This window comes from Chiloscyllium plagiosum, unplaced genomic scaffold (assembly GCF_037043375.1).
Source record: "Chiloscyllium plagiosum isolate Xiang-an unplaced genomic scaffold, Cpla_swu_hap1 HiC_scaffold_9, whole genome shotgun sequence".
NCBI classification, from domain to species: Eukaryota; Metazoa; Chordata; class Chondrichthyes; order Orectolobiformes; family Hemiscylliidae; genus Chiloscyllium; species Chiloscyllium plagiosum.
The window spans coordinates 63,489,432-63,509,438 of record NW_028270147.1 but is presented as its reverse complement, the minus strand read 5'-3'; the positions used below and the strand labels follow the sequence as shown (position 1 = coordinate 63,509,438).

Below are 20,007 nucleotides of genomic sequence, written 5' to 3'. Positions count from 1 at the left end.
TCCCCCTCCCTCTCCCCTCCCCCCCTCTCCCCTCCCCCTCCTCCCCCCCCTCTCCCCTCCCCCCCCCCCTCCCCTCCCACCCCCCTCTACCCTCCCCCATCTCCCCCTCACCCCCCCCCCTCCCCCCCACACCCTCCCCCCCCCTCCCCCCTCCCCCCCCCCCACCCACCACCCCCCTCCACCCCCCCTCACCCCACCCCCCCCCCCCCCCACCCCCCCCCCCTCCACCCCTCCCCCCCCCCTCTCCCCCACCCCCTCCCCCACCCACCACCCCCCCTCCTCCCCCCCACCACACCCCTCCCCCCCACCACCCCCCCCCCCCACCCCCCACCCCCCCCCCACCCCCCCACTCCCACCCCCACCCCGCCCCCCCTCCCCCACCCCACCTCCCTCACCCCCTCCCCACCCCCCCCCCCCCCACCCCCCACTCCCACCCCCCCCCTCCCCTCCCCCCCCCCCCCCCCCCCCTCCCCACTCCCCTCCACCCTCTCCCCCTCACCCCACCCCCCCACCCCACCTCCCCCATCCACCCCCCCCCACTCCCCACCCCCCCCCCCCCTCCCCCACCCCCTCCCCCTCCCCCTCCCCCCCACACCCCTCCTCCCTCCACTCCCCCCCTCTCCCCCCTCCCCCCCCCCACCCCCTCCCTCCCCCACCCCCCCCCTCTCACCCTCCCCCCCCCCCCACACCCCACCCCCCCCCCTCTCCCCTCCCCCCCCCTCCCCTCCCCCCCCTCCCCCACACCCCTCCCCCCACCCCCCCCCTCCCTCCCCTCCCCTCCCCTCCCCCCCACCCCTCCCCACCCCCCCCCCCACCCTCCCCCCCCCCCCCTCCCCCCCCTCCCCTCCCCCCCCACCCCCCCCCCCCCCCCCCCCCCCCCCACACCCCTCCCCCCACTCCCCTCCCCCCCCCTCTCCCCTCCCCCCTCCCCACCCCACCCCCCCCCTCTCCCCTCCCCACCCCTCCCCCCCCCCTCTCCCCTCCCCCCCCCTCTCCCCTCCCCCCCCCTCTCCCCTCCCCCCCCTCTCCCCTCCCCTCTCCCCTCCCCTCCCCCCCCCTCTCCCCTCCCCTCCCCCTCTCCCCTCCCCTCCCCTCCCTCCCCCTCTCCCCTCCCCTCCCCCCCCCCTCTCCTCTCCCCTCCCCTCCCCCCCCCCTCTCCTCTCCCTCCCCTCCCCCCCCCTCTCCCCTCCCCCCTCCCCCCCCCCTCTCCTCTCCCCTCCCCTCCCCCCCCCTCTCCTCTCCCCTCCCCCCCTCCTCCCCCCCCCTCCCCCCCCCCCCCCCCTCCTCCCCCTCCCCCCCCCCCCCTCCTCCCCCCTCCCCCCCCTCCCCCCCCCTCCCCCTCCCCCCCCTCCCCCCCCCCCCCCCCCTCCCCCCCCTCCCCCCCCCCCCCCCCTCCTCCCCCTCCCCCCCCCCCCCTCCTCCTCCCCCTCCCCCCCCTCCCCCCCCCCCCCCCCTCCTCCCCCTCCCCCCCCCCCCCTCCTCCCCCTCCCCCCCCTCCCCCCCCCCCCCCCCCCCTCTCCCCTCCCCCCTCCCCTCCCCTCCCCTCCCCTCCCCTCCCCCCCCCCTCTCCCCTCCCCCCCCCCTCTCCCCTCCCCCCTCTCCCCTCCCCCCCCCTCTCCCCTCCCCCCTCCCCTCCCCCTCCCCCCCCCCTCTCCCCTCCCCCCCTCCCCTCCCCTCCCCCCCCCCTCTCCCCTCCCCCCCCCTCTCCCCTCCCCCCCCCCTCTCCCCTCCCCTCTCCCCTCCCCTCCCCCCCCCTCTCCCCTCCCCTCTCCCCTCCCCTCCCCCTCTCCCCTCCCCTCCCCTCCCCTCCCCTCTCCCCTCCCCTCCCCTCCCCCCCCTCTCCCCCCCCTCTCCCCTCCCCCCCTCCTCCCCCTCCCCCCCCTCCCCCTCCCCCCTCCCCCTCCCCCCCCCCTCCCCCTCCCTCCCCCCCCCCCCCCTCCCCCTCCCCCCCCTCCCCCCCCCCCCCCCCCCTCCCCCCCCTCCCCCCCCCCCCCCCCCCTCCCCCCCCTCCCCCCCCCCCCCCCCCCCCCCTCCTCCCCCTCCCCCCCTCCCCCTCCCCCCCCTCCCCCCCCCCCTCCTCCCCCTCCCCCCCCTCCCCCCCCCTCCCCCCCCTCCCCCCCCTCTCCCCTCCCCCTCCTCCCCCCCCCTCTCCCCTCCCCCCTCTCCCCTCCCCCTCTCCCCCTCCCTCCTCCCCCCCCCTCTTCCTCCCCCCCCTCTCCCTCCTCCCCCCCCTCTCCCTCCTCCCCCCTCCCCCCCCTCTCCTCCTCCCCCCTCTCCTCCCCTCCCCTCCTCCCCCCTCTCCCCTCCTTCCTCCTCCCTCTCCCCTCCTTCCTCCTCCTCCCTCTTCCCCCTTCCCCCTTCCTCCTCCCTCTTCCTCCTCACTCACGGTAGTTTTGCCTCCATCTGGTTTGATTTTCCCGCCGGTGTCGCTCTATCTTCGCTCCGGTGATTCTCCTCGTGTTCGTGTATTTCCCAGCTTTAATTTCCCCCACCAAAGTCTTTCAGTGTTTGTTCTGTGGAGGTTTAAATCCGTCAGTACCTGGACCACGTCAGAGTCCCGGATGAAATTCAATACATTTGGAACGAATCAACGGATTTACCTTCGGCCCCCGAAGAAATCTGATAAAATCTGTGGAAGGGGTAAAAATATGTAAATAAAAAGGACTGGGAAACAAACGTCAGTCAATAAACTGGATAAGGGCACGAGAGGCGCTTCACTTTGTTCTACTTACAGTACCCTTTGTTTTGTTCTGTGTTATAAAGTTAAGTTTGTAAAGATTAATTAAAACAGTAAAGTTTGAAGCAACTTGGTCCGAAACCGGAACTATTGTTTGAGACCAGGTTCTTCTCGGGACCCGGACGGTAAATAGTGAGGGCGGCTTCCTCTCTATTTGGTTTCCATGGTGACAGCCAAGGCCCCGCCAGCGAGGTGAGAACCAGCTCCAAATCTATTCATAACCTGGAAGGCAACTGGCATGTTTGGCAATGTTATTAAAGTCCAGAGACATTAACTTTTTGGAAGTATAAATATTGGAAAGTTTTGTGAATGCGAAGAAGTTGCCGTTTAGCTGTGGTCCTGATCTAGTTCAGATATTTAAGATGTAAAAGTTTTCTTTCCATTTATAATGGATGTTTTAAATTTCACTTGTTTTGCTTTAACGCGACCAACAGGGCGAATTCATAATAAAATGGGAAAACTACTTTTTCTGAAGATATTCTAATTCTTTTTAGCATAGTAGAGGAATAAGAGGGGTGTTTTGTAGCAATTTGTTTGTAAACTGGAAAGGGTTTAAAAGTGTGAAATTGAAAGATGCTTCGGAAGCAGTAGCAAGGGCACTAAGTTACGTCATGGAAAAGTTAGTGGAAATGTCTTCAAGGAATGCAGGGAACTTAGATAAATATTTGATGTGATGAAAATGGAATGCATCTTCATGTAATTAAAATTAGTTCCAGCTTCATAAATAGGATTGCAAATACATCATCTCAACCCCAGGCCATCACTGTCTCCTAGACACAGATGCTTCATCAATCACCTTTCCCTTGGGGTGTTTGCTGTTGTTTGGACAATGTTTAGTTCCATTCACAATTTCTTGTTAATAAAACCGTTCATGTCTGCATGCAGCATTATAATTTTATTATCAGTGTTTAGTCTTGGTGTCATTAATGGCAATAATATTCCTGCCAGGTAAGTACAAAGCAATGACTACCATCAAGAAGTGAGAGCATAACCCTTGATATTTGAAGACATTGCAATCATCAAAGCCCTTACTATCAATGTCTTGGAGTTGCAGGTGACCAGAAACTTAAGTTTACCAAGCATATAAGTACTGCAGCTATTAGAGAGAGAGTCAGACAGTAGTTCTTGAGTGCAAAGTTGCTTAGTCCCTTTCACCCCATAGCTTTCCATGTTGTTTTCATCTTTTCATCTTACTTTGACCAAAAACTTAATTTTTGAGCCATGTCAATAATGTGGTGACGTGCAGGTCAGAGGCTGCATATTCTGTAGCATATAATTCACTTCCCGATTCCTCAAAATCTGTCTGCCACATAGAATGGACAAATCAAAAGTAATGGAAAACTTTCAACTTGCCTGAATGGTTTTAGTTTCAACAACACTGAAGATGTTCAACACTATTATTAAAAGGAAGAGTTTAGAGGGATATGGGCCAAGTGCTGGCAAATGGGACAGGATGAGCTTGGGAATCTGGTCGGCATAGATGAGTTGGACCAAAGGATCTGTTTCTGTGCTGTACATCTATGACTCTATCAAGGACAAAGCAACCTGTTTGATTGACATCCTAACCACCACCTCAAATTTTCAAAAGATGTTGCATCATTGGTAAAGAGTGGGTGCAGTTTCGTAACTGACTAAAACTGGAATCTGCCTTTAAAATTTCTAACTAGTCTTCACTTCTGAATAATCAACATTTGTCATTTCCATACCCTTATAATATACTAGAAGCAAAATAATAATAAATAAAGTGGTTGGTCGATTTACAAAAGCCCCATGCTTCTGGAATCTAACCCATACTTGGGTGATCTTGCCATTCTACTTGCCTTTATCACCTTGATGACTGTTGGTATTTCGTATAAAACATATTCTTCTGAATTTTCAGAATGTCCATTCAGCAAGGAAGCATCACAGCTACTTCATCTGTGCCCAGGCAAGCTGAATCTGGCAGATCTCAGTGCACCGAAGACGAGATATTTTACAGAAACTGTAGAGCAGCTTACCTGACCGTATTTCGAACCAGTTTAGAGAATATCACTTCCAAAGATCAACTCTGTCTGGGTAAGGTTATAATTAAAACAGCAAATACCATTAAATAAGTTTTTATACTTGTATTTTTGAATTTATGTTTTGAAAACAACTGAACACCATTATACTGCAAGTTCTTTGAAGTGATACCATATTTATGTTAAATTGCTGTCTGCCAAACCTGAAAACAGCAGAGATTACTTTTGTGAAATAAAACTGTCAGATTTAAAGTTAAGTTCAAAATATTATAGGTAAGTTAAGTTATAGGGTGAACAGCACTTGAGGCTTAACATTTCAACATGAACAACTGGTATAATGCAAAAATGAAATGATTCAGATTTTGGAAATCTGAAATAAAAACATAACTCTGGAAATATTCAGCAGGTCTGACAGCATTTGGGGGAGAGAAACTGTTAACTTTTCAGGTCCATGACGTTTTGTCAGAACAGCAGAAATCTATTAAAGGTAGTTCACATTATTAAAGCTGTAAAGCACATTTCAAATCTTCAATATGATAGCTAATAAATTATTTTTAAAGTGCAGTAACTTCAGGTTAGGCAAAAGTAATACAGTTCAACAAACAGAATATTAGATTAATTAATCATTGGTGTCGCTTAAAAGATTAATGATGGCTAGGACACCAGGAGAGCTCCTGATTCTTCAAAAGTACTGGCATGATTGCTTACGTCCAGCTGGGGCCTTAGTATAAACCTTATCCAAAAGACGGCTTACTTGAAAATCCAGTACTTTGTGAATATTGCACTAAAATGTTGACCTCGATTATGAATTTCAGAGCTGGGATAGAGTTTTAACCCAAGGTCCTCCATGTGAGAGTACCATCATTGAACAAACTTAACACCTGCTGCATGAGCCAATATATCACATTGAGCATTCTGTTTTTCCTGGGCATGTTAAATTTTTATGAGACTGGAATGCCTGTAATTAATGAACCATATAGTACCTCGCCATACAGATGGAAAGTCATCAACCTGAAACTTTAAGTTTGTTTGTGTTTCCATATAAATGCTGAGTAATTCCAGAATTTTCTATTTTTGTTTCATGCCTTTTACAACTTAGGTTTCCACAGGAAACACAAGGATCATTTCAACAAGTCCTGTGGACAGGGACCATTAAACCACCTTTCCAAACTTTCTTTCCACCCATAACACCCATGTTTTTATTCTGTCTGTTTCTGTCTGTAAATGCTGATTGAGTGGGAGCTTATAAGGTGGTTGGAGTTTCAAGTAGTACAGCTATAAGATGATAGTTCGTAGTTGTTAGAATCTGTTTATTTGTAATAAATAGTAGTTCTTGTTAAGTACAGAAACTGATCCATGCTTTCTGTCAATCTAGGTCTAAACATGTAAATTGGGGGATTCTGAGTACTTTTTAAAATATGTAACTTTTGAGGTGACCCAGCAATAGCAGGACTTGTTTTCCTGTGCTGAACTCCAGTGAGGTGTATCAATAAGAGCATCGATAAGAGTGACCACCACACAGTCCTTGTGGAGACGATGTCCAGTCTTCACATTGAGATACCCTCCATTGTGTTATGTGGCATTATCACCATGTTAAGTGGAATAGATGTCAGGCATGAAACAAATCTAACAACTCAAGACTGGGCATCCATGAGGCTCTGTGGATTGTCAGCAGTAGTAGAATTGTAATCCTGACACAATGTGCAATGTCATGGCTCAGTATATCCCACAGTCTACTGTTGCCCTTAAGCTCGGGGATCAACTCTGGTTCAACGAAGAGAATAGAACGATATGCCAGGTGCAGCACCAGTATTTTCTGAAAATATGGTGACAATCTGATGAAGCTACAAAACAGTATTAACTATCTGCCAAACATCGTAAGAACTACGTGATAGACAGAGCTAAGCAATTCATAACTAACTGATCAAATGTGAGCTCTGCAGTCCTGCTGCATCTAATTGTGAATAGTGGTGAACAATCAAACAACTCACTGGAGGCAGAAGCACCACAAATATCCCCACAGTGATGGGAGAATCCAGCACATCAGTGCAAAAGTTAAGGCTGACAACCTTTCAACATCCTTTAGCCAGAATTACCGAGTGGATAATCCATCTTGGCCTCCCCCAGAGGTCCCCTGCAGATGCCTTGTCAGCTGATTTGATTCACTCCAGGTGATAGCAAGGAACTGCTAGAAGCACCAGATACTGCAAAGGCTGTGTTCCCTTCTAACATTCTGGTAATAATTTTGAAGATATGTGCTCAGTGCAGCAACAGTTCTGGCAACTGTCTACTATGTGAAAAATTTCGCAGGCATGTCCTGTACACGAAAAGCAGAACAAATCCACCCCAGCCAATCACCACATAATCAGTCTACTCTCAAGAATAAGTAAAAGTGATGGACAATGTCCTCAATAGTGCTATCAAGTAGCACTTGTGCAGAATAACATGCTCACTGACGTTCAGTTTGTTTTTCACCAGGTACTCCATTCCTAACCGCAAAGCCTTTGTTAACATATGGACAAAAGAGCTAAATTCCATATGATGGTTTAAAAATGTTTTCATTTTTTCTCTCATAGTACAATTTTGATGAAGAATCATCAATCTAGAATGTTTCTTTCCATTGTTGCTGCCTGGCCTGATGAGTATTTACAGTTTTTCAGTTTTCAGTTTTTATTTGCTGTTCTATTTATCTTGTAACATTGAATTTTTTCTCGAATATCTGCACAAGGTTAGACAGATCTGAAAAGCATATGTTTGGCAATCATGATACCTAAAATAATTAATCTGCAATAAAAAGAGTTTAGAAAGAGCTCAAAATACAATAACTATAGGAAAAAAAGTTGGAAAAGACTCAAATCATAATTCTTATCAAATTATAATTTACTTCAAACCTCTATGCAAAACAATGTTATTCATTTATAAGCCCATTACAATGGACAAAAGGAAAATACTGAATATTTTGAAAATCTGAATTAAAAAAATGCTGGAAATACTCAGCATCTATAGAGAAAATATTATATTTCTGTTCAATAACAACCTAAGTGGTGGGATACAAACTGTTTACAGAGAGATATCAATACTTTATTTAAGTTGGCAAAATGTTGGCAGATGGAGCACAATATGGGAAAATGTGAAGTTGTTCATTTTAGAAGGGGGGGAGAAAAGAAGAGAATATTATTAAAATGCAGAAAGGTTGCCGAAAGATGTCGCAAAAAGGGACTTGGGGGGTACTTGTGCATGTAAAAACAAAAGCTAGCACATAGATACAACAAATAATTAAGGAGCCTGGTGGAATGTCGGCCCTTATTTCAAGGGGTTGGAGTATAATAATGGGAAATCTTACTGTGACCCTGTACAAAGTGTTGATGGAGACCTCATCTGAAGTACTGTGAACAGTTTGGTCCCCTTTATTTAAGTAACAAAATTATTTCATTGGAGGCAGTTCAGAGCACATCCACTAGGATGATCCCTGGTATGGATGGATTGTCTTCGGAGCAAAGGCTAAACAGCTTGGGACTCTACTCACTGTAGTTGAGAAGAATGAGAGGTGATCTAATTGAAATTTATTGGACTCTTAAGGGCCTTGGCAGGGCACAAGCTGAGAGGATGATCTCTCTCATGGGAGAATCTAGGATCAAAGGTCATTATATCAGAATAAAGGAGTACTAATTTAAGATGAGACATGGAGGAATTTCTTATCTCAAAGGGTAGTGAATCTTTGGATATTCTTCCCTGAGAGTGTGATGGGGCAGAGTCTTTGTGTTTATTTAAGGTAAGAAAGATGGATTCTTGATCTGTAGGAGGCATCAAGGCTTTATAGGGAAAAGACAGGAAAGTGATTGTGAAGAATGTCGGAAAATATAATGATCCTATTGAATGGTAGAGCAAACTGAAGAAGCGGAATGGCTTAGTCCTGTTCCTGTTTCTTCTAATCTTATGGTCTTTCAGCAATGTTGACAAAAGTATTCCCTGCACTTTCTACTTTTATTCCACCACAGTAGACATCATACTTTGAATGTAAATAAGTTCTGAAATTAATGATGATGGAAGAAAAGTTAAATGGTTAGAACTGCTCAAAATTCAATTTGAAGGATTGCATGTCCCAGTTTTTTAGCATAATTTGCCGTTACTAAAATTCTTCAGTTAAGCACATCAGACCAGAGACTTGGCACTTCCACTGGACTTTATTTGAATTCATCTGAGTGATGGCAGCAATCGGACAGAGATGGTTCTGACTGGAATGTCTTCATATACACACTGATAAATTCTGCATCACTATGTAGTGTATTAATGTCATTTTGTTTCAGAAGTTGCTCAGGATGCTCATCAAGTAAATAGATTTGTCTGTGTTTCTACACTGGAATTGTCTTCTAATTAATTTAGTTATCTAATGATAAGCTATTTAAAAATGTAATTTAAAATAGAATTTTGTCTTTATTTATATGTTACTAATTAGATTATTTAAACGATTGCATAATTTGTTTATATCATAGTTCTCCAGCAGGCTGGAAGAAATCCTTCCGGGAAGACGCTTGAGAAGTACTGGACTCAGCATACCAAGAAATTAAACTTTGATGACTTTTGCGAGATTTTGAAAAATGAAAAATGTACAGGCAAGAGTGAATTGTTGAAAGCTTTCAAGAAGCTTGATTTAAATAGTGATGGCTACCTTACACATGAGGAGCTTTACAAAGTTCTCACTACTGTAAGTCTTATCTTCTTTTGTTAAAGAAAGTAGAATATATTTCCAAACCTCAAATGGTAACCAAAGGCTACCAAACTCGTCCAAATCTACAATTGCAAGATTAAGAATTTGAACATTATTTAAATTCATTACATGCCTCCTTAATGAATGTAAGCCAAAATGTGGGTGATGCCAATCCTTTGCCCAACATTGCTGCTCTTAGATCGGCACTTTGGGTTGTTGGAATGTCCCCCTCTCCAGCCACGTTGCGGCTCTACATGTTCTGATCCCAGAATTTGAGCCTGAAATGATATATGAAGTAAGTCTTCCCTTTCACCTATCCCACCTCTCAGATATGACAGCTTTTCTTTTTCTAATTTTATTTCTGCTTTCATGTTCTTCAAGATGCGCAATTTCGCAGACATAGGGGTCTCCCAATCCCTCATCCAAGTGATCCTACAACAAAGGTGTAAACAGTGACGCCTGATCTTCGCATTGCTCAATGTTCACAGACATGTACTCTGTAGTGAGGGGTCATTGGATAATAGCCAGTAAGAGAATTACTGGCATTTTTTTTGTTTCCAACAAGTCCATGGTGTCAAGCCAATTGGAGCACCTGCACCATTTGAAAAACAGAATACTGCAGATGGTGAAAAGCTGATTTGATTTATTGTTGTCACATGTACTTAAGTACAGTGAAAAGCTTTATGTTGCGAGTAGTACAGGCAGGTCATAGCAAACAAAGACATGCAGATCACTGGGTGCTTGGACAGATGCGAGTTATACAAGGTTATGGCTGCACAGGAGGTGGACAAAGCAAGATCAACATTTGCAAGATCAATATTATTTGAAGTTAGAGAGATCTGTTCAATAGTCTAATAATAGCACGGGAGAGGCTGTACTTGAACCTGTTGGTGCATGTGTTCAAGCACCATGTATCTTCTGCCTGCCGGAAGACATTAGAAGAGAACGTTACTGAAGTGGAAGGAGTCTTTGGCAGCCTTTCTATGGCAACAAAAAGTGTAAATGGAGTCCATGGATGGGAGGTTGGCTTCCATGATAGTCTAGGCTGTGCACACAGCCTTCTGTGGTTTCTTATGATCCTGTGCAGAGCAGTCTCTGTACCAGGCTTTTATGCATCTAGATAGAATGCTTTCTATGGTGCATCTGTGAAGGTTGCTGAGAATCCTTATGGACATGCCAAATTTCTTAACAGTCTGAAGAAGAAGAGGCTTGTGCCTTCTTGACCATCACAGCTATGTGGGAGGTCCAGGACAGATTGTCGGTGATATTTATCTTGTTTTAGAAACTTAACACTCTTAGCTCTGTTGTAGATAGGGGCGTGTCCTTTTCTTTCTTCCCGAAGTCAATGATCAGTTATTTGTTTTGCTGACATTAAGAGAGAGGTTGTTATCATTGCACCAAGGCACCAAACACACTATCTCCTTCCTCTATTCTGACTCATCGTTGTTTGATATCTCTCCTACCACAGTGGTGTTGTCAGCAAACTTGTAGGTGGCGTTTGCTCGGAATTTGCATACACAGTCATGGGTGTACATGAATTACACCAGGGGTCTGAGAACTCATCCTTGTGGGGGGGGGGGGGGAAGCACCAGTGTTGAGGATTCTCGAGGAGGAAGTGCTATTGTCAATCTTCACTGCCATGTGTGGGTCAGGAAGCTGAGGATCCAGTTGCAGAGGGTGGAGCCAAGACCTAGATGGCAGGTTAGGCAATATCAGTGGAGGGACAAACAAAGTTAACATTTTAAGTTGATCTTCAGAACTCCTTCAGTGCTGCTTCTGACTAATCGTAGAGTGCTGACCAACATAATAATCCGGATATTTGGTTTGATTTTCACAACACATATTGCGATCCATTTAAACAGAACCACTGTAGCAGCTGCCCTGAGTATTTTCTCAACTCCTATCACTGTTCGTCATGTATGGCGGGGAAAGGGAAGACAAGATGCCTGACCCTGACAAATTATAACGCAGAATTTTGCATCAAATAACCAGAATATTGGTTTGTTTAAATACAGATGTAATTTGCATGGCATTAAGCAAGTAGAATGTTGCCATGATGTCACAGGCCCAATGGAAATATTTGCTAGGTTTCTTAATGATCATGAAAAATGTAGTCATCTCAATATTTCAATTAAATTTGTATTCTTTTATTATAAAGTGAACAGCTTTATTACTCTGTATCATCGTGCTGTATATGATGCAATGACTTGTATCACTTTCATTTCACTGCAGAATGGCGAGAGGATGACACATGAAGAAGTGAAAATGATCATGGATGAAGCTGATATTAATAAGGATGGAAAATTAGATTATCCTGAGGTATGACAACAGGATTGCAATTTTGAAATTTAATAATTCTTATATTTATCTTGTTTGCAATAGGATATCAAGCTCAGGATGTATTAGATATCTTGTTATATCCACCTTAGGAAAGTGTGCGCATTCTTCAGCCCCACCACTCCCAGCACTGGGTACTTTGCCACAATGGTTAATAATTTAATCAATATTCCCAATTTACCATGTAATTAAATCAGGTTTCTGGAAAATACTGACCTGATTCCAGTTCTTCAAAAGGACAATTATTTATTCCAAACCAATAAATACTAACCACAGGCAAAACAAAACTATTAGCGAGTTTTGAGAAGATCTTTTGCTCAGGTTGAGGTTCTGGATGTAGGTTTGCTCACTGAACTGGAAAGTTCATTTTCAGACATTTTGACACCATACTAAATAACATCATCAGTGAGCCTCCGAATGAAGTACTGGTGGCAAGGCCCGCTTTCTATTTGTGTTTAGGCTTCCTTGGGTTGGCGACATCACTTCCTGTGGTGATGTCATTACATGCAGTTATATCATTTCCTGCCCTTTTTCTCAGAGGGTGGTAAATGTGTTTGTTGATAGAGTTCCAGTTGGAATGCCATACTTCTAGGAATTCTTGCGCATGTATCTGTTTGGCTTCTCCTCGGATGGATATGTTGTCCCAGTCGAAGTAGTGTCCTTCCTCATCTGTATGTAAGGATACTAGTGAGAGTGGGTCATGTCGTTTTGTGGCTAGTTGATGTTCATGTATCCTGGTGGCTAGTTTTCTGCCTGTTTGTCCAATGTCGTATTTGTGACAGTTCTTGCAAGGTAGTTTGTAAATGACAGTTTTGCTTGTCTGTATAGGGTCTTTCAAGTTCATTAGCTGCTGTTTTAGTATGTTGGTGGATTTGTGTGCTACCATGACGCCCAGGGGTCTGAGTAGTCTGGCAGTCACTTCCAAGATGTCTTTGATGTAGGGGAGAATGGATAGGGTTTCTGGACATGTTTTGTCTGCTTGTTTGGGATTGTTGCTGAGAGTTTGGCAGACTGTGTTCATTGTGTTTGTAACAGTTCATGTGGGGTGTTTTATAAATGACATTAGTTTTGTTTGTTGTCTGTATAGGGTCTTTCAAGTTCATTCACTGCTGTTTTAGTGTGTTGGTGGGTTTGTAGACTACCATGATGCCAAGAGGTCCGAGTAGTCTGGCAGCCATTTCCGAGGTGCCTTTAATGAAGTGGAGTGTAGCTAGGGTTTCTGGACATGTTTTGTCTGATTGTTGGGGTTTGTTGCTGAGAAATCAGCGGACTGTGTTCATTGGGTACCCATTCTTTTTGAATACACTGTATAGGTGATTTTCTTCTGCTCTGTATAGTTCCTCTGTACTGCAATGTATGGTGGCTCGTTGAAATAATGTTCTATTGCAGCTTCGTTTATGGGTGTTGGGATGATTGCTTCTGTGATTCAATATTTGGTCAGTATGTGTTGTTTTCCTGTACACGCTGGGTTGAAGTTCCCCATTATCTGTTCACTCTACTGTGATATCTAGGAACGGCAGTTTATTGTTTTCCTCCTCTTCAGCGACTTTTATGCCAGTAAGGGTATTATTGATGGTCTTGAACGTTTCCTCTAATTTGTTTCGTTTAGTGATGACGAAGGTGTCATCCACTTAGCAGACCCAAAGTTTGGGTTGGATGGTTGAAAGTCATTTTAAATCCAAGAGACTACATTGAGCAAGCAAACGCACTACTTGCAGATACCAACATTTACCAACAAGTGACGATAGATCCTACCCCACAACTAGAGAACCGAATCACAGCCCTACTCAAAAAGCTGGAGAAATAAATAAGACTGACTTCCAAAAAATGAAACCAGACGGTTCCGACACCCCATGCTTCTACGGATTACACAAAATTCACAAACCTGTAGTACCCCTCAGACTCTTAGTCTCGCTACCTGGAACACCAACTTACAGATTAGCCAAGGAGCTACACCAAAAACTAAAACACTTAGTCAAAGACTCGGGCCAATCCATCCACTCCACCAAGAATTCCTGAAAACCATCAATGATGCTAAGATCGAAGAGGATGAAATAATGATGTAATAGCCCTGTTCACATCCATCAATGAAGAACATAAGACACATACACCAAACACCACCAACATCATCAGCAAGGGGAATATCGTCAAACTAGTGGACTTATGCCTTACCACCCACTTCACCTTCAACAACAAAACCTCCAGACAAACCAATGGAACACCCATGGGATCTCCTATATCAGGGTTCTTGGCAGAGACAGTAATGCCGAGACTTGAACAAACAGCTCTGCCAACCATCCAACCCAAACTTTGGGTCCGCTACGTGGATGGCACCTTTGTCATCACTAAACAAAACAAATTAGAGAAAACTTTCAAGACCATCAATAACACCCTTACTAGCATAAAATTCACTGAAGAGGAGAAAAACAAGAACAAACTGCCATTCCGAGATGTCACAGTAGAGCAAACAGCTAATGGGGACCTTCAAACCAGCGTCTACAGGAAAACAACACATACTGACCAAATACTGAACTACAGAAGCAATCATCCCAACACCCACAAACAAAGCTGCATTAGAACATTATTACAATGAGCTACCATACACTGCAGCACAGAGGAACTATGCATAGCAGAGGAAAATCACCTGTACAATGTATTAAAAAAGAATGGGTACCCAATGAACACAATCCGCTGATTTTTCAGCAACAAACCCCAATAAGCAGAAAAACACGTCCAGAAACCTCAGCAACTCCCCCTACATCAAAGACATCTCTGAAATAACTGCCCAACTACTCAGATCTCTTGGCATCATGGTAGCCCACAAACCCACCAACACAAATATAAACCAGCAGCTAATGAACTTCAAAGACCCTATACAGACAACAAACAAAACTAATGTCATTTACAAAATACTGTGCAAGGACTGTAACAGGCAGAAAACTAGCCACCAGGATACATGAACATCAACTAACCACAAAAAGACATGACGCATTCTCACTAGTATCCTTACGTACAGGTGAGGAAGTACACCACTTCGTCTGAGACAACACATCCATCCTAGGACAAGCCAAACAGAGACATACTCGAGAATTCCTAGAAGCATGGCATTCCAACCAGAACTCTAGCAACAAATACATTGACTTGGATCCCATTTACACCCCCTGAGAAAAAGAACAGGAAATGATGTCACCATAGGAAATGATGTCACCAACCCAAGGAAACCTAAACACATAAATAGAAAGCGGGCCACCAGCGCTTCATCCAGAGGCTCACTGATGATGTTACCTAGCATGGTGATGAAACATCTAAAAACGAACCTTCCAGCTCAGCGAGCAAACCTACATCCAGAACAAAACTATGACTTATTGATGTATAGTTCTACCAGTTGAAACTGTCACCACACAGATGCACACGCACTCGTAAACATAACTAATGTTATATGTAAATGAAAATCACTAAAGGAAACACAGTTCAATAGCAACAATCCATAGAATTTGCTTCCCAATTTACTTCTGTTGTCGATCCCCTTTCTGGAATCTGTCACTTCTTCACAAGTGGCAGTTAGTACATTAATTGTAAAGTCTTTGAATTGATTAAAGACAACAGTTTACAACAACTGGTGAGAGAAAATAGTTATTTTTGGTCAAGAATTTTTCTACCTCTGTAGTGTTCATACATGGCAACTGTTTAGCTACTCAGAAACCAATTTGATGACCTCTGGCATCTGCGACTAGTCACACTTAAAGCAATCAGCACACTGTTGCTGGCTGAAGCTTACTCTGAACATACTCTTGTGCCATTGCACCATGACTCATTTTCCTCATAAGACCGTAAGAAGTAAGGCCATTCGGCTCATCGAGTCCACTCTGCCATTCAATCATGACTGATGGGCATTTCAACGCCACTTACCCGTACTCTCCCCGTGTCCCTTAATTCCTTGCGAGATTAAGAATTTAATGTCCCAGCCTCCACTGCAATGATTTCCACAGGCCCGCTACTCTCTGGCTGAAGAAATGTCTCCTCAGTTCTGTTCTAAATTGATCCCCTCTAATTCTGAGGCTGTACCCACTGGTCCTGGTATCCCCGCCTGACGGAAACAATGTCCCAGCGTCCATCCTTTCTAAGCCATAAATTATCTTGTAAGTTTCTATTAGATCTCCCCTCAATCTTCTAAACTCTAATGAATACAATCCCAGGATCCTCAGCCACTCTTCGTATGTTAGGCTTACCGTTCCAAGGATCATCCGTGTGAATCTCCACTGAACACGCTCTCGTGCCAGTATGTCCTTCCCAAGGTGTGTGGCCCATAACTGGACACAGTATTCTAAATGGGGCCTAACCAGAGCTTTATAAAGTCTCAGTAGCACATCACTGCTTTTACATTCCAACCCTCTTGAGATAAACTACAACATTACATTTGCTCTCTTAACCAGATTGTTTATATATAGAGTGAACAGCTGCGGCGCTAACGCTGAACCCTGCAGGACACCACTTGTCACCAGCTGCCATTCCGAAAAAGAACCTTATATCCCAACTCTCTGCCTTCTGTCAGACAGCCAATCCTCAATCCATGTCAATAGCTCTCCTCGAACACGATGGGCCCTCACCTTACTCAGCAGCCTCCCGTGAGGCACCTTATCAAAGGCCTTTTGGAAGTCTAGGTAGATAACATCCACTGAGTTTCTCCAGTCTAACCTATTGTTACCTCTTCAAAGAATTCTAACAGGTTTGTCAGGCATGACCTCACCTTACTAAATCCATGCTGACTTGTCCTAATCTGACTCTGCACTTCCAAGAATTTAGAAATCTCATCCTTAACGATGGATTCTAGAATTTTACTTACAACCGAGGTTAGGCTAATCTGCCTATAATTTTCCATCTTTTGTCTTGATCCTTTCTTGAACAAGGGGGTTACAACAGCCATTTTCCAATCATTTGGGACTTCCCTCCACTATTTTTTCAGCCACCTCCTTCAGAACTCTAGGATGTCACTCCGGGCCAGGAGATTTATCAATTTTTAGACCTTTTAGCTTTTCTAGAACTTTCTCTTTTGTAATGGCTACCATCCTCAACTCTGCCCCTTAACTCTCCTTGATATTACTCATGTATTCCACTGGGAAGACTGACACAAAGTATTTATTAAGTTCTTCAGCTATTTCCTTATCTCGCATCACTAGCCTTCCTGCATCAGTTTGGAGCAGCCTAATCTCTAGTTTTGCCTCTCGTTTGTTTCTTATGTATTGAAAGAAACTTTTACTACAATTTCTAATATTACTGGCTAGCTTATCTTCTTATTTGATCCTCTCCTTCATTATTTCTCTCTTTGTTATCCACTGTTTTTGTAGTCTTCCCAATCTTCTGATTTCCCAGTGCTCTTGGCCACATTATAGGCTCTCTTTTTCTCTAATACATTTCCTGACTTCCTTTGCCAGCCATGGTTGTCTAATTTCTTCCCACCCCCAACCCCAGGAAATCTTTCTTGTCTTTGGAATGAACCTGTATACTGTGTCATCCAGAAACCTTATAAGGGATATAAGGTTGCTCTACTGTCTTTCCCACTAGACTCTGCTTCCAGTCGATTTTTGTCAGTTCCTCTCTCATGCCCTTGTAATTACTTTTATTTAACTGTAACACCATTAAATCCCATTTTGCCTTCTCTCTTTTGAACCGCAGACCGAACTCTACCATATTATGATTGGTGCCTCCTAAGTGTTCCCTTTGAGATCTTTTATAAAGTCCGGCTCATTATATAGCACTAAATCCAGAATAGCCTGCTCCCTTGTGGAATCCATCAAAAGCTGTTCCAAAAAGCCATCCTGTAAGCATTCCATGAATTCCCTTTCTTTGGATCCAGTGGCAACAATATTCTCACAGTCCATTTGCATATTGAAGTACCCCATGACCACGGTGACCTTATCTTTCTGACATGTCCTATCTATTTCCTGGTACATCTTGCACCCCTGGTCCTGACCACTGCTGGGAGGTCTGTACATAACTCCCATTATGGTTTTTTGCCTTTGTGGTTCCTCAACTCTACCCATACAGACTCCACATCATCTGACCCTATGTCATTCAGTGCCATAGATTTAATTTCATTCTTAACTAACAAGGCAACTCCGCCCCATGTGCCCACCTTCCTGTCTTTTCAATGAGTTGTAAATCCTTGGATTTTTAACTGCCAGTCCTCGACCCCCTGCAACCACGTCTCTTGATGCCTACCACATCATAATCGTTTATGATGATTTGTGCTGTTAATTCATCTACTTTGTTGCGAATGCTATGAGCATTCAGGTAAAGCACCTTAATGCTAATTTTCTTATCCTCATGATTTCCATCACCTTTAGTAGTATGTCCTAAGTTATCCTTTCTTTTTGCTTCATTCCTAGTCTGCCTCGAACTTAAACCCTGCACACATGCTAATCTGCTGCTTATCTTCCTACTTGACTCCATACTCCCTATTGCTTTCGCTTTCCCTTACTCCCTGACTCACAAGTTTAAAGTCCTAGTCACTACCCTATTTATCCTTTTTGCCAAAACACTGGTTCAAGATCAGTTCAGGTGGAGACCATCCCATTGCTACAGACCACCCCAGTTCCAAAACTGATGCCAATGTCCCATGAAATGGAATCCCTCTTTCCCGCATCAATCTCTTAACGATGTGTTTACTTCTCTAATTTTCTTGTCCCTGTGCTAATTAGCACATGGCTCGGGCAGTAATCCAGAGATTCTAACCCTCGAGGACCTTTTCTTCCATTTCCTTCCTAGTACTTGATACTCCCCAAACATGTCCTCCTTCCTAGCCTTGCCTATGTTGTTTGTGCCAACGTGGACCACAACAACTGGAGTCTCTTCCTCCCGCTTCAATATCCTTTCTAGCTGGTCGGAGATAACCAGCACTCAGGCACCAGGCAGGCAACACACCGTGTGGGAATCCCGATCCGACTTGCAAAGGATACTATCTGCCCCCCTAATTATAGAATCCCCTATATCAACTTCTTGTCTTTTTGCTTCCCGCCTCTTTAATGGCCTTCTGCACCATGGTGCCATGGTCAGCTGGCTCATCCTGTCCACAGCCCTTTTCCTCATCCATACAGGGACCAAAAATCACATACGTGTTGGACAAGCTCAAGGGCTGAGGCTCCTGAACTCAGAATCTCCTTACCTGCCTCACTTACAGTCACACCCTGTTGTTCCTGATCACTAACTGAATTTGAATTACTTAATCTACCCAACAGTTTGTAAAGCAAAAGTAAAAACACAACTCAACATGAGTTCCAGTAACTTGCTTTCAAAAGTGCAGCAATTCCTTCCTTAGTCTTAAAACATCCTCTTCCCATTCCAGTTCACAATCAAAAATAAACAAAAGAAAGAAGATATGGTCTTTACAATTTTCAGATCTTTTCAGATCTTTCCAGAGAGTATTGCGTCAAGATGAGTTTGGATCCATTGTTTTATATTCCATTGATTGTTCATCCCCACCACATACAAACAATAACATAGCACGGGGCTTTGGCCGTCCAAGCCAGCACCACCATATTTTGCCTTTCCATTCCTAAAACTGCCTTCACTTGCAATATCCATATCGCTCTATTTCCTTCTATTTCATGTATTCGTCCAGGTACTTCTTGAATGCTGGTATTGTGTTTGCTACCTCTACCTCTGGTAACACTTTCCAGGCACTCACCACTCTTTGTGTGAAAAACTTGCCTTGCCCATCTCTTTTAAACATCTGCCCCCTCCATCTTGAACCTGTGTCTCTTATTAATTGACCCCTCCATTCTGGGGAAAAAGCCTCATACTTTCCATTCTAACCATGCTATTCACAATCTTATATTCACAATCTGTCCTCAACTTCCTGCTTTCCACTGAAACAAACCCAGTCTATTCAACCTTTCTTCATAGCTAATATCTCTCACACCAGGCACCATCCTAGTAAACCTTTTCTGTACTCTCTGCAAAGCATCCACATCCTTCTGGTAGTGTGGTGACCAGAATTGTACACAATATTCCAAGTGTGACCTAACTAAAATCTTTAAAACTTCACCATAACTTGTCTATGATTATACTCAGTGCATCTTTCGATGAAGGCAAGCATGCCATAAGCGTTTTTTACTACCTTATCCACCTATGCTACCACCTTCAGTGATCCGTGGACTTGCTCACCCAGATTCCTCTTTACATCAATATTTCTAAGGGTCCTGCCATTCACTGAATAATTTCCATCT

At 45.1% G+C, this 20,007-nt stretch overlaps 2 protein-coding genes across 3 annotated transcripts in view; one reads left to right on the top strand and one right to left on the bottom strand.

Annotated features, from left to right (window-relative positions):
• Positions 1–2,775, bottom strand: part of itgb3bp (integrin subunit beta 3 binding protein) — a 29,622-nt gene extending 26,847 nt beyond the window's left edge. The window contains exons 1-3 of one of the 2 annotated variants that reach the window (XM_087990691.1): positions 2,733–2,775; positions 2,601–2,629; positions 2,387–2,513 (exon numbers count right to left, since the gene is read on the bottom strand). In XM_087990691.1, coding sequence (XP_087846817.1) covers positions 2,387–2,403 — 17 coding nt within the window. In that variant the 5' untranslated portion in view covers positions 2,404–2,513; positions 2,601–2,629; positions 2,733–2,775. The other variant, XM_087990692.1, reaches the window with a different exon arrangement.
• Positions 2,776–2,791: 16 nt separating this feature from the next.
• efcab7 (EF-hand calcium binding domain 7) overlaps positions 2,792–20,007 on the top strand; it is a 100,056-nt gene continuing 82,840 nt past the window's right edge. The window contains exons 1-4 of the mRNA XM_087990690.1: positions 2,792–2,929; positions 4,617–4,792; positions 9,231–9,442; positions 11,678–11,764. Of these exons, the coding sequence (XP_087846816.1) occupies positions 2,901–2,929; positions 4,617–4,792; positions 9,231–9,442; positions 11,678–11,764 (504 nt within the window). The 5' untranslated portion in view covers positions 2,792–2,900. The remainder of the gene's footprint in view (positions 2,930–4,616; positions 4,793–9,230; positions 9,443–11,677; positions 11,765–20,007) is intronic.